Here is a 14653-nt window from a genome sequence, read left to right on the forward strand (position 1 = left end):
AAAATAAATGGAAAAAAAAAACAACCCTTAACTTTAGAAAAATAAAAAAATAAAAACAGTATTTCGAGATCTCAATCTGGGCACCATGGGTGCTTGTTAATATTGGTCATAAACATTTAATTCTAATTGTGCACAACTTACAAAGTCTAGGTTGGGTTTCTTTTTTCATTCACTATTTCATTTGATTTATAAAATTGCTCTTTAGTTTTTATTGCAGTCAAATGTATAAACAAGTTAGATATATTTTAAAGACTCATCAAATATTAACACAAAAAATGGCCTCATCTGTTTAGTTTTACGTGGAAGATAAAGTCAGATTTTTTTGGTATCATCAGAATACCAAAATACATCAGAATGTCATTTGAAACATCAGAAATGCAAATATTTCTTGTAAAAAGTTGAAAAGGAAAAATCAGTCATACATAGAGCATTGCTGTTAATGGGATAAGAGAAACTCATGTTTAAAATAGGGCCTGAAAAAATAAAATAAAATAGGGCCTGGTATATGGATTAATAATTTTTGTTCATAATCATTTAACAAGGGTATTTATGATTCGGTACTTTTTCTTCTTTTATGTTTTCTTTAGGGTGTTCTACTACATGTAGTAATGGCCCTGAAATAAGTTTGAAAGGACAGAAAAGTGTGCTGTCATTGAGACATACTCTGAAGCATACATACTAAAACTGATCATGCTCACTGTCTCTCTATTTCTGTCTTTAAGGATCCTTTAGGAAAAAGACCCAACCCTTCCCCTGTCTCTGTGCCTTACTTGAGTCCTCTAGTGCTTCGCAAAGAACTTGAATCTTTGCTAGAAAATGAAGGCGATCAGGTGATTCACACATCCTCATTCATCAATCAACATCCAATCATTTTCTGGAACCTCGTTTGGTATTTCAGGCGTTTGGATCTTCCTAGTAACTTGCCGGGACTTATCCTCACTTCTGAACACTGCAATGGAGGAGTGCAGGTAGGGAACCAACTTCTGTACTTATACTATATTCATGTTGGTTAGGATGAGGCTTAACTTCAGGTATTAGGAAGTATACAATAGTAGTGTTAAGTCATAGGTTATTTCTCTCTCACTTAAAAATTTAGATAGGTGGTCCAGGGATGGTATAATGCTAGAGACTTGAGATCCTTCTATCTTTTTTGCTTGCAGTGCGGCCTCCCATTTCCAAGTTTTATACCTGGTCTAGGGTAGCTGTACTCTACTTCCAAGCTACCACATCCATATTCTAGCCAGCAGTAAGAAGAAAAATGGATGGAGAATATATTCTTTATTTAGGGATAGTTCCTAGATTTGCATATAATCTTTTCATATATATTTGTTTGGCCTAAATTTAGTTATATGATCATTTCTAGTGGCAGGGGTAGCCAGAAAAGTACTTTTTATTCTGAAATATAATATTCCCAGCTGTGAGGGGTGTTTGGGGGAGAATGGATACATGTATATGTATGGTTGAGTCACTTTGCTGTCTACCTGAAACTGTCACAACATCGTTAATCAACTATACTCCAATATAAAATAAAAATTTTTTAAAAAAGATATTCCCAGCTAAAATTCTCACAACTTTATTTTAAGGGATTTGTATTAGCCATATTTTTCAGATATAATTAAAAACTAGTGAAGTTATTTTGCTAGGTCACATACTGAATAAAGGATGGGGGGCTAAGACCACAGTCTGGCTCTCTGACTCTGTTTGAGCTGGCATCCTTGACTGCCAGGGAGACAGTAAGCTTATGATACTGAATATCAAGAGATATCCCCCACCCCAAACACAGATCAGAGGCACAATAAACTTTTAGAGTCTTGTACACTGTTTTGACTCATTTATGTACTAGTCAGTACAATGAGATAGCAGTAACTGTTGTACTTTCTTGTACCTTAAAATTTGTTGTGATGGAGGTTAATCATTCATGTGACCGCTGTGCCAGTTACTAAGCTGTCACTCAGCCCTTGAAAGTCAGAATGAGAATCGTGCACCTCAGAAAATAATAACATTTGTACTTAGATATAAATAAAAATTAAAAATTTTCTTCTGAGTTTTAGGTCTAGAATTTTATTTTTTTTACAAACCCTTATGTCGAGGGCTGACTTTCAGTAGATCACAACGAGGGAGCTGCTCTGCTGTGTACTAAATCTCTACCCAGAAGCAAGCCATCTACAAATGGTTTGGCACCAGGTTCCCCAGGAACGTGCAATGTGTGGCGGGCGAGGGGGCAGCTGCCTTTCCAGCTGTACTGTGTCCCAGGAGGAAGGGCTCTCCACCATGCCGTGCTCCAGGTCTAGAATTTTAAAAAGGACTCATCTGTTTTATATAATTAAGCTTTGCTAGGTCCACTGATAATTACTATTATGCTTAGTTATTACCATGCTTAGGGTACTAATACTTTCTATTGATCTTTTTTAGCTTCCCTTGTCATCTCTGTCCCAGGATAGCAAACTCGTTTATATTCAGCTGTTATGGGATAATATCAACCTTCATCAGGAACCAGGAGAACCTCTGTATGTTGCATGGAGAAATTTTAGTAAGTAAAATAAAGACATAAGACTCAAACTGGAAACAACCAAATATCCATCCACAAGTGAATGCATAAGCAAGTTACTGTGCAGTCCATCCACACAGCAGAATACTGTTTAGCAGTAAATAAAAATGGATGCCTGAGGGAAAAATAGAATTAAGGAGATGAGATTAATTATTTTGCTTTGTTTTTAAATCTTTCATTCACTTTTAGTATCTCCTCAGGCTTTTTTCCATTTTATTTCAAATTTATTTGTTTTACCAACTTGTTTATTAGATGTCCAGTTGAGCTGAAGAGTGGCTTTTTTGTGTGATTCTTAACGGTTTATCTGTCAAATATTAATTTGGTAAGGTATTTGGAGAGTAAATTCTGTATAGCAAATGTGTTTGTGTAGATCATAATTTCAATTATATGGGTACAAGCCTCAAAAGATTTTGGCTTTATTTGCAGTTTTTTATATTTAGAACATATTTTTACAAGGGGTTTAAATGGTTATCCAATATTCAGAAGCCTTGTGAGTCTGTAAGAAACCACAGACAATCCAATAGGTCAATGAGTAAATGGTATCAGTAGGCAGTTTCTGGAAGAAACATTAAAATGCTCTGTTCTGTAGATATACAGTGTACAAAGCTGTCGTTAAAACAATGCTTCCCAAAAGATTATAATAATGAAAAACTTAATACCTAACAAGAGAGTTGTGATAAATCCACATTTTGAAATGTTGGCAAACAAGAAAAGGAAGGAGTTATTTCTATATAGGTTCCTGAAAGGATGGATGCCCATTATATTAAGTGGAAAAAAGGCAAGTTGTAGAACAGTACATTTTGCAGGAAAACAAAACCAAAATATTAATATTTATTGATTTTTGGCTGTGCTGGCTTTTCATTGCCGCACGGGCTTTCCTCTGGTTGCGGTGAGTGGCGGGCTGCTCTCTCGTTGTGGTGCTGGGGCTTCCCATTCAGCGCTTCCCTTGTTGCGGAGCACAGGTGCCAGGGCGTGCGGGCTGCAGGAGTTGTGGCTCCCAGGCCCCAGAGCACAGGCTCAGTAGTTGTGGCACATGGGCTTAATTGCTCTGCAGCATGTGGGATCCTCCCGGATCAGGGATCAAACCCACGTCTCCTGCATTGGCAGGCCGATTCTTTACCACTGAGCCACCAGGGAAGCCCCTGTATGTTTTTAATGTATGCATAGAAAAAGGTCTAAAACTATACATGTCCCAAGCTGTTAGCAGTACCTGCTCATGAGAAAAGGGATTGTATTTTTTCCTACAGTCTTTTACTACTTAACATTTTAACTTGAATTATAACTGCAATTTCTTTAGTTGTTTCCCCTCATATCTTGAAATAGATAAGTGTTTTAAAATGTTCTCTAATTTGTGGTAGGAACAAAATTTAGAATTCCCAAGAATAGCTTTGTTTCTTTACTTGGTTTCTTTAAATGAAGAATTGGCACATAAATAAAATTATAAGACATAATAGAATTGAGTGGTGACTTTTGAAAAAGCAGTATGGGGAGCTGCACAGTCCCACTTCCCAGCAAAACAACATAATTGGTGAAAGTTATTAAAGACAAAAAAATGTATCTCTCTGTCTATGACTATAGAGGAAAATGAAGAAACATTTATTTAAGAATATATATATTAAATTGCAGTAAAAGCAGTGATTTCTGTAGCACTTGGGATCCAACTTGCTGCTCCCCACCAGCCCCCAGTCAAGGGCTACAGCATCTCCCTGGGAAAGACCCGTTGTCAGCAGTTCTCATCCTCCCAGCTCTATAACACAGAGGCTCAGTTCCTCCACTCAGCCCCCATTCATCGCCTGTTTCAGCACCCCTTGAATACTGGGGCTCTGATTGTTCTCACAGCATGTTGCTCATAAGGGAGAGGTTTTATGCCTTTTGAGGCAAGCTAAAGAATCAGAGGTAATGGCATCCCTCCAGTGTCCCACTCACAAAGTAGGGGAATCATTCTAAGAGAAAGGCCACCGTTCCCAGCCCCGGCTCCAGAGTAGTGGCCGAGAGACAGGCCATAAGAACAGAGAGTTCAAAAATTCTCCCCAAAGGAAATGATCTTATTTGGAACAGACTGGAGAAGTTCAAGCCTAAAAGCAGACTTGGAAAAAGTGGAGATTTTGGTGAGAGGGCCAGTATTACCCTGATAAAAAAAACCAAAGACATCACAGGAAACAAAAACGAAAAATCTGTATCACTTATGAATATAGACATAAGGATCCTCAGCAAAATACTATAAACCAAATCCAGCAATTTATAAAGGGGACTGTATATCATGACCAGTGCTGTTACCCCAAACATGCTGTGTTGATTTGAAAATCACTTACTATAATACACCGTATCAGTCAGAATAAAGGACAAAATCCACATGATCATCTGAATGGGCACAACTAAAGCATTTCACAAAATCTCTTGTCCTTTGTTAAAAACACAACAAGCTAGGAATAGAAAGAAACCTCCACAGCCTGATTATGAATATTGGAAAACCCACAACTGGTCTCATACTTAGTGGAGAAGGACTGAATACTTTCCCTCTAAGCACAGGAACAGACAGATGTCTGTTTTCATTATTTCAACATTGTACTGAAGGTTCTTGTTAGAGCAATTAGATGGGAAAATAAAAGGCATCTAAATTAGAAATGAAAAACTATCCGTATTTGCAGGTTCTGTGATCTTATATATGGAAAATCTTAAATTAGAAAATCCTAAGGAAATACACACACACACAGAAAAAGACAAATGGATAAGTTCAGCAGAGTTACAGGATATATGATCAATATATAGAAAGCAACTGTATTTCTATATACTGTCAATTAATAATCCAGAAATTAAGAAAATAACTCCATTTATAATAGCATTAAAAATAATAAAATACTTACAAATAAATTCAATAAAAGAAGTTAAGAAAATAAAAACCACCTAAATAAATGGAAAGAAATCCCATGTTCATGGACTAGAAAAGTTAATATTGTTAAGATGGCAGTACTCCCAAATTGATCTATAGATTCAGTACAATCTATATCAGAATTCCAGGTGGCTTTTAATAGAAATTGGCAAGCCTGTCCTAAAATTCATATGGGTTTTCAAGGGACCTAGAATAGTCAAAATAGTAGGTCTCATACCTCTTGACTTGAAAACTTACTGCAAAGCTACAGTAATCAAAAAAGTGGAAAACTGGCATAGGATAGATACATAGGTCAATGGAATAAAGTTGAGTTTCCAGAAATAAACCCACACATGTTTAGTTAATTGCCTTTCAGCAAGAGTGCCAAGGATCATTCAGTGGGGAATGAATAGTCACAACTGGAACAACATGCAGAAAAGATAAAGTTGGATTTCTTTCTCACATCATACATAAAAATGAACTCAAAATGGATCATATACCTAAATGTAAGAGCTAAAACTATAAAACTCTTTAAAGAAAACATTGGAATATATTTTTTTCATGACCTTTTATAGGACCAGGCCTTCTTAAATACCCCTACAGAGGTGACAAAAGAAAAAGTAGATAAATTGGACTTAAAAACATCTGTGCTGAAAAATTAACCATTAAAAAGTGAAATGTCAACCCACAGAGTGGGGGGAGATATTTGCAAAACATAAAAAGTATCTTAATGATTTGTATTCAGAATATATAAAGAAGTTTTAAAACATCACAAAGAAGACAACTCACCTAAAAATTGGGCAGAAGATCTGTCTTAATTAGTTCGGGCTGCTGTAACTAAATAGTACAAACTGAGTAGCTTACTAAAAAGTGTACTTACTATTACTTTATTAGCTTATAAAAATTTTATTTCTCACAGTTCTGGAGGCTGGAAGTCCCAACGCCAGGTTGCTGGCATGATCAGTGAGGGCCCTCTTCTGCATGGCAGACATATTACGCCCTCAGGCAGTACAAGGGATGAGGGATCTCACTGGTGCCCCCTTTTTAAGGGGTGCTAAACTAATCCATTCATGAGGATTCTGCCCTCATGATCTTACCACCCACTGATGGTCTCACCTCCCAATAACATTTAGTAAGCATTCCTTTTCAACATATGAATTTTGGGGTGACACATTTAGATCCTAGCAGGATCCTGAATTGACATCTCTAAAAAAGACATGCAGATGGCCAGAAACAAATGAAAGGATGCTCATTATCACTAGTGGTCAAGGACATGTAAGTCAAAACCACCAAGAGATACCACTTCACACTCACTAGATTGGCTTTAACCAAAAGGACAGATATTAAGTTGTGGTAAGGATGTAGAGAACCCCAGTTCCTTGCTAATTGGGATAAAAAATAGTTCTGTTGCTTTGGTATAAATAGTTTCACAGTTCCTCAAAATGGTAAACACCGTATATGACACAGCAGTTGCACTCTTAGGTATACACCCAAGAGAAATAAAGGCACATATCCACACTGTGGATAAAACTTGTACACTGTTCTCAGCAATAAATTTTCCTAATATCCAAGTAATGGAAGCAATCTAAATGTTCATATTAACTGATAAGAGGAAATATGGTATATCCATACAATGGAATATTATGTGGCAACAAAAAGTAGTGAATACTGATATGTTACAAAATGAATGAATTTTAAAATATTATAGAAGCCAGACACAAGAGTATTTTATATGAAACAGTCAGAAAAGGCAAATCTGTAGAGACAAAATTAGATTAGTGGTTGCCTAGGGCTGAGGGGGTGGGAAGATAGAGAAGTAACTGCTAATAGGTATATTATCTTTGAGTTGAATGCCCTAAAATCATAGCATACAATGAAATTAAATCTGTTCAGCAGTAGAAAAACTAGGATTAAAACCCATAGAGGTTGTCTTTTTTCCATTGCATATCCTCACCTCCTTTGTCGAAGATAAGGTGTCCATAAGTTTGTGGATTTATCTCTGGACTTTCTATTCTGTTCCATTGATCTATATTTCTGTCTTTGTGCCAGTACCATACTGTCTTGATGACTGTGGCTTTGTAGTATAGTCTGAAGACAACCTCTTTAACAAGTGGTGCTGGGAAAACTGGTCAGCCACTTGTAAAAGAATGCAACTAGAACACTTTCCAACACCATACACAAAAATAAACTTAAAATGGATTAAAGATCTAAATGTAAGACCAGAAACTATAAAACTCCTAGAGGAGAATAGGCAAAACACTCTCCGACATAAATCACAGCAGGATCCTCTATGACCCACCTCCCAGAATATTGGAAATAAAAGAAAAAATAAACAAATGGGACCTAATGAAACTTAAAAGCTTTTGCACAACAAAGGAAACTATAAGCAAGGTGAAAAGACAGCCCTCAGATGGGGAGAAAATAATAGCAAACGAAGCAACAAAGGATTAATCTCAAAAATATACAAGCAACTCCTGCAGCTCAATTCCAGAAAAATAAATGACCCAATCAAAAAATGGGCCAAAGAACTAAACAGACATTTCTCCAAAGAAGACATACAGATGGCTAACAAACACATGAAAAGATGCTCAACATCACTCATTATCAGAGAAATGCAAATCAAAACCACAATGAGGTACCATTACACACCAGTCAGGATGGCTGCTATCCAAAAGTCTACAAGCAATAAATGCTGGAGAGGGTGTGGAGAAAAGGGGAACCCTCTTACACTGTTGGGAATGCAAACTAGTACAGCCGCTATGGAGAACAGTGTGGAGATTTCTTAAAAAACTGGAAATAGAACTGCTATATGACCCAGCAATCCCACTTCTGGGCATACACACTGAGGAAACCAGATCTGAAAGAGACACGTGCACCCCAATGTTGATTGCAGCACTGTTTATAATAGCCAGGACATGGAAGCAACCCAGATGCCCATCAGCACACGAATGGATAAAGAAGCTGTGGTACATATATACCATGGAATATTACTCAGCCATTAAAAAGAATTCATTTGAATCAGTTGTAATGAGATGGATGAAACTGGAGCCCATTATACAGAGTGAAGTAAGTCAGAAAGATAAAGAACATTACAGCATACTAACACATATATATGGAATTTAGAAAGATGGTAATGATAACCCTATATGCAAAACAGAAAAAGAGACAAGGATGTACAGAACAGACTTTTGGACTCTGGGAGAAGGCGAGGGTGGGATGTTTCGAGAGAACAGCATCAAAACATGTATATTATCTAGGGTGAAACAGATCACCAGCCCAGGTTGGATGGATGAGACAAATGCTTGGGCTTGGTGCACTGGGAAGACCCAGACGGATCACATAGAGAGGGAGGTGGGAGGGGATCGGGATGGGGAATACATGTAAATCCATGGCTGATTCATGTCAATGTATGACAGAAACCACTACAATATTGTAAAGTAATTAGCCTCCAACTAATAAAAATAAATGGGAAAAAAAAAATTTAAAAAAAAAAAACAAAACCCATAGAGCGCTTCCCTTGGTGGCTCACTGGTAGAGAATCTGCCTACCAATGCAGGAGACAGGTTTATTTTTTTTTTTTTTTATTTTTTCCATTTATTTTTATTACTTGGAGGCTAATTACTTTAGCTGATTATTTTTATTTTATTTTATTTTATTTATTTATTTATTTTTACTTTTGGTAACTTTGTTTTTTATTTATTTTTTATTTTTTTTCCATTTATTTTTATTAGTTGGAGGCTAATTACTTTACATCATTACAGTAGTTTTTGTCATACATTGAAATGAATTAGCCATGGATTTACATGTATTCCCCATCCCGGTCCCACCTCCCTCTCCACCCGATCCCTCTGGGTCTTCCCAGTGCACCAGGCCTGAGCACTTGTCTCATGCACCCAACCTGGGCTGGTGATCTGTTTCACCCTAGATAATATACATGTTTCAATGCTGTTCTCTTGAAACATCACACCCTCGCCTTCTCCCAGAGTCCACAAGACTGTTCTAATAGCCAGGTCATGGAAGCAACCTAGATGCCCATCAGCAGACGAATGGATGAGGAAGCTGTGGTACATATACACCATGGAATATTACTCAGCCATTAAAAAGAATTCATTTGAATCAGTTCTAATGAGATGGATGAAACTGGAGCCCATTATACAGAGCGAAGTAAGCCAGAAAGATAAAGACCATTACAGTATACTAACATATATACAGAATTTAGAAAGATGGTAACGATAACCCTATATGCAGAACAGAAAAAGAGACTCAGATGTATAGAACAGTCTAGGAGACAGGTTTAATCCTTGGTCTGGGAAGATGGCACATGCCATGGAACAGCGAAGCCTGTGTGCCACAAATACCGAGCCTGTGCTCCAGAGCGCGGGAACAAAGCTAGCGAGCCCACGTGCTGCAGCTGCTGAAGCCGGCGCGCTCAAGAGCCTGTGCTCCACGACAGGAGAAGCCTGCGCGCATGACTGCGGAGCAGCCCACCCTCACCGCAGCCGGAAGCAAGCCTGGGCAGCAGCAGAGACCCAGTGCGGCCCAAAAGAAGTAATTTTTACAAAACATAAACCCACGGCAGCCGGCATTTCCTCTTGTAACAGAGAACTTTGCTTTTTGGTTCAACACAAATATTACTAGTTACTTTATTAAGGGGCTGGGTTGTATGCAAATTAAATAGCTTGCTTTATGACAGATGCTCAAAAGGAGGCTGACTGGGCAACTTTTGGATACACAGTTCCATCTCAGCTGATGTGGGTATAAAAAAACTGTATGGTTGCTGGGACTAGCTCCAGTATTAAAGTTTACCCTTTTTCTGGGCCACGCTTACATTGTTGATTTGGTGTGTTTTTAATGTTAACTATGATTCAGTTCAAATATGCCACTGAAGCACTTTTATAATATATGAAATTGGTGTATTTTTTCTTAATAATTCAGGAATTACTCTTGTATCAGTTAGGATTATACTCTACTGTATTTAATAGAAAATGACAGAATCTTAAACAGGTAAAGATGATTCTCTCACATGAAGAATTTATGTAGATACTCCAGGACTGGTAAGCAATTCCTCTGTCAGCAGGGGCCTAGACTCCTTATAATTTGTCTGCTTTTCCATCTGTAAAGATTCACGGTCATAGGATGGCTGCTGGAGTACAAGCCATCACGTCCCAGCCTCAAGCACAAAGCCCTTAAGTTCAGGAAAGGGAAAAAGGGATAGGCTTCTCCTATCTGAAGAAAGCAAGAAAAATAATTTTTTAACTGGTTACACTGCTGCATAATTGTGAAGATGGAAAGAAATAACATCTTTAATAGACTGAATAAGTGTATTCTTTATTACTGTGTTCATATCGTTAGATTCTGAAAAGAAATCGAATCTCCTGTCAGAGGAACAACAAGCAACAAGCACTTTAGTAGAAACCATCAGGCAGAGTATTCAACATAATGATGTTCTTAAACCCATCAACCTACTTTCACAGCAAATGAAGGGAGATGTGAAGAGACAAAGGTAATAATTCAGTATTTTTTACTTGATGTCACTGGAAATAATTTCATGATTTTTTAAAATTTACTTTCAAAACTATCTCCAGTTGTAAAGAAACACACTCATTGTGGAACATCTGATTCTTTTTTAAAGTGCTACCCAAATGTATACAGTCATACTTCAGCACAAACATAATAAAAATGTCTGATGAATAAATTTTAGTAAGTGATGCAATTCATGTCTAAAATACACTCAGTCTTTGGGAAACACTACTTCTGTTCACTGGAAACCTATAAATATGTTTAACATCAATGTTAAACATACCTACTGCCTGTTCAGGCCATGTCACACAGTTAATTTTGTGGGATGTAAAAAAATATATATGGGTTTAGGAGTAGAAACAACTTAAGAAAATGATGGAAGCAATGAATCACAAAGGATATGGAGCTATCCTGATCCTCTTACTGTTTATTATCTGCTAACACATTTTGATCAGTACTCACCCAGGTCTCAGCCTAAGTGAATTTTGTGATATAAGCTTCAGAAAAAGGGACATAGTATCTTCTATCAAACATAAACAATGTTTCCAGGTGCTCTTCAAGTTTGTAGTCATGGCATCTTTGAAGACAGTCTCAGAAGTAATAGGACAAGAATTCATGATGGAAATCGATAGATCCTTTTATAATTTTAGCAATTGATATGGAGATTATCTCCTTTACAGGCTAAAGAGTAGCCTGTTACAAGCATCTGATTTAAGGGCAGGGAAGGAATATGAGAAATGATACAGCTTCTGAAGCTTTTAAAGAAAGCTGCATGGAGCATCATCAGAATCAGCATTACAAATTTTTTTTTTCTGTGTAAATAAATACTCAGAAGTCAGTTCCTAAATTCCCCCCTCTTTTTCAACAACTGAGGCATGAATTTGATTTTTAAGATTTGTCTCGCTTTTATGTTCACAAATCAGATAAAGGTGATTTTACCTTTACTGTTGGGTTAAATTACTAGTAAGAGACCATAGAACCTGTTCGTGTCTAAGGGTTTAGACCCCTAACTTACTTAGAAACTAATTTCTTACTTTGTCATGTAGCAAAAATTTGCTTTTATAAGTATGAATTGCATTATTAAATATCAATAATTTTAATAGCTAAAATAAGCCATTTTTGTTTTGAACATGAAGCTTTATGCCCATTAACTTTAAACTTTTTAATTTGAAATAGAAGTTTGCAGGAAATTGCAAAGAAAATCTGTGGACCCTCTACCCAGCTTCTCCCAAAGGTGACACCTTACAACTGTAGTGTAGTCAAAACTGTGACACTGACATAAATGAATACACAGAACCTAATCTTTTTTTAAAGTATAGTTGACTTACAGTGCTGTTTCAGGTGTTTTTTTCACTATTTAAAAAATCTTAGCATATTTTTATGCTCTTCGCCCATTAACTTTAAAATATTTGTTTTATAGGAGTTTATACAGAGAAATCCTCTTCTTATCATTAGTATCTCTTGGAAGAGAGAATATTGATATTGGTAAGTTGGTCAAATGGGGATTACTAAAGGTGGTTTAGTCTTATTCTCATAAGTAATTTTAAAAATTCTAACTGGTATGGGTAAATACTCCATTTGCCTTTTGAAAGATTTCTATCTTTAAATGTGCAGTTTATACATACAAAATGATTTGACTACCATTTTTAAATGCATAGCTTTTGTCTTATTAAATTCCAACTATATTTTTGAAAATATCTTTCAGAGGCTTTTGACAATGAGTATGGACTTGCATACAGCAGTCTGTCTCCAGAGATTCTTGAAAAGTTGCAGAAAATTGATGCTCCACCAAGTATCAGTGTGGAATGGTGCAGGAAGTGTTTTGGAGCACCTCTCATTTAAATAACAGATTCACTAGATTCTTGACACAGTGCTGGGGGAATAGATTCAATCTGGAGACATTTAAGGTTTGTTTCACATTACAAATTGGCGAAAACTGAAATGAAGTTCCTCTTGGGACAGTATTTATGATGAAATCACACCCGAATCATCTCAGTGTAAAAATGCCATTAAAATGCCCCAAGGTTTACTGAAGATTTACAATTTCTGAGCTGTTTATATCTGCTGAAAATTGGTGTCGCATTTCTCAGTATTTCTAGTAGTTTGATAATGGAAAACCATATTCGCTCTTGGCATTTTGTTTGTTTGAAGCTATTGAGTTTGGGGAATGGCAAATTAACGTAAATTTGCCTAACCCCCAAGCAAATGAAATCTCAATTTTAAGAGCAACTATTTGTGTATTGTGTATATATGTGTGGCTGTGTAGGTGTCTATTCAGCCATATTATATTTATTAAAATTCTTAAATTGCATGTTGCAATAGTTTTTTGAAAGGGGTTTCCAACTATTAAAATGACTGCTACTAAACTCATATGTAGTCATTTTAAGTTCAAAATTACCTGAAAATCTGATGAAAACTGCCATGCCTTTGACTTCAAAATTAATATATTATTTTTACCCTTCATGCTATATATTAGCTCCCTTAACAGGTTATATTTCGAATATCCAATTCCTTCATCCTCTTCCCAGTACCATGTTAATTTGCAACAGCTTTAAAATGGAATAAATGAGCCAAATAGTTGAAATGAAATTAGATCAGCTTCATAATTTACAAAATTAAAATTCTTGTGTATGTCTTTGGATCTGAAATTGTTCAGGCACATAAATTGTTGCTATTGTTCACTTTTAAAAACCTGTGGAATAACTTGCACTGCACAGAATTTTATTCTTGTATAATATTTAGATTTGTATGCTTATTTGTGCATTTGTAAATATGTTTTTTTAGGATGAATCAATGAAGTCTTTCTTAAAACATTAAAGCTTGTTAAGCTTGTTGCTGGTAGGTTTAAGAAAATCATGACCTCACATGCCTCACTGACATTCATGCCTTTCATTAAACCATCCCTTAAGGATAGTGAACTTGTCTTCCTTACCTGTGTATGCATGGTTTGAAAAACCAATGATTATGTGTGCTTCCTTTTACAGAATAATTATGCAGATGACTAAATCACAGTTGGTAACTATTTCCAGATGGTACAGTTAACAGCACACACTGTTACTATACCAATCTTCCAAGATTTCAGGGTTATTAAGACCTATGCAGAATCCTTGTTTCAATTTATGGTTAAAGTGCTGAGTGAAAGAACTTTAGAATTCTCATTGCCTTAAAAATGAATTGCACTGTCTCAGAGTGTATATATTTGCAACTTAAGACTTGGTACTAGTTTTAATACTTTTAACACTTACTGCCCCAACAGAAAGTTTGGAATTACCTTGCATATAAAAAAAATTGTGGTTGAATAAAGTGAAAACTTCATGAGTTTGCTGTTCTCGTCTCTTACATTTTTAAGGCTCCTGAAATGTGCACAGTAGTTCAAGCTCTTGTGGTCTTCAGAATTCCAGTACTGTCTGTGTTCCCACTTTTCTGTGGTTTTCAATAATTTGAACTAATTAACAAAGCACTTCCCACTAAAAAAATACTCATGTATTTATTCCTAAATCTGACACATTTAGGAATATGTGAATTTTACAGTAACTTTTACTATTAATCTAAAAAACAGCCAATATAAAGCTTAGCCTATTTAGAAATAAGTCTGATTTGTATTAAAGTTGCTTAAAGGCCTTTTCTGGCACCTACCACTGGACAGTAGAAATTTACAGCAAAAACAAAGACAAAACATCAAATCATTGAGATTTCAATCTCCTTTTTAAAAAATG

At 36.2% G+C, this 14653-nt stretch overlaps 1 protein-coding gene across 4 annotated transcripts in view; it reads left to right on the forward strand.

Moving 5' to 3' along the window:
* The window catches only part of DENND4C (DENN domain containing 4C), a 110796-nt gene extending 96541 nt beyond the window's left edge, over positions 1 to 14255 (forward strand). For all 4 annotated transcript variants that reach the window (XM_020904076.2, XM_070480565.1, XM_070480564.1 and 1 more), the window contains 5 exons: positions 723 to 968; positions 2413 to 2530; positions 10770 to 10920; positions 12358 to 12422; positions 12643 to 14255. In XM_020904076.2, the coding sequence (XP_020759735.2) occupies positions 723 to 968; positions 2413 to 2530; positions 10770 to 10920; positions 12358 to 12422; positions 12643 to 12779 (717 nt within the window). In that variant the 3' untranslated portion in view covers positions 12780 to 14255. The remainder of the gene's footprint in view (positions 1 to 722; positions 969 to 2412; positions 2531 to 10769; positions 10921 to 12357; positions 12423 to 12642) is intronic.
* The last annotated feature ends 398 nt before the right edge of the window (positions 14256 to 14653 follow it).

Source organism: Odocoileus virginianus, chromosome 18, assembly GCF_023699985.2.
Source record: "Odocoileus virginianus isolate 20LAN1187 ecotype Illinois chromosome 18, Ovbor_1.2, whole genome shotgun sequence".
In the NCBI taxonomy this organism is placed as follows: Eukaryota; Metazoa; Chordata; class Mammalia; order Artiodactyla; family Cervidae; genus Odocoileus; species Odocoileus virginianus.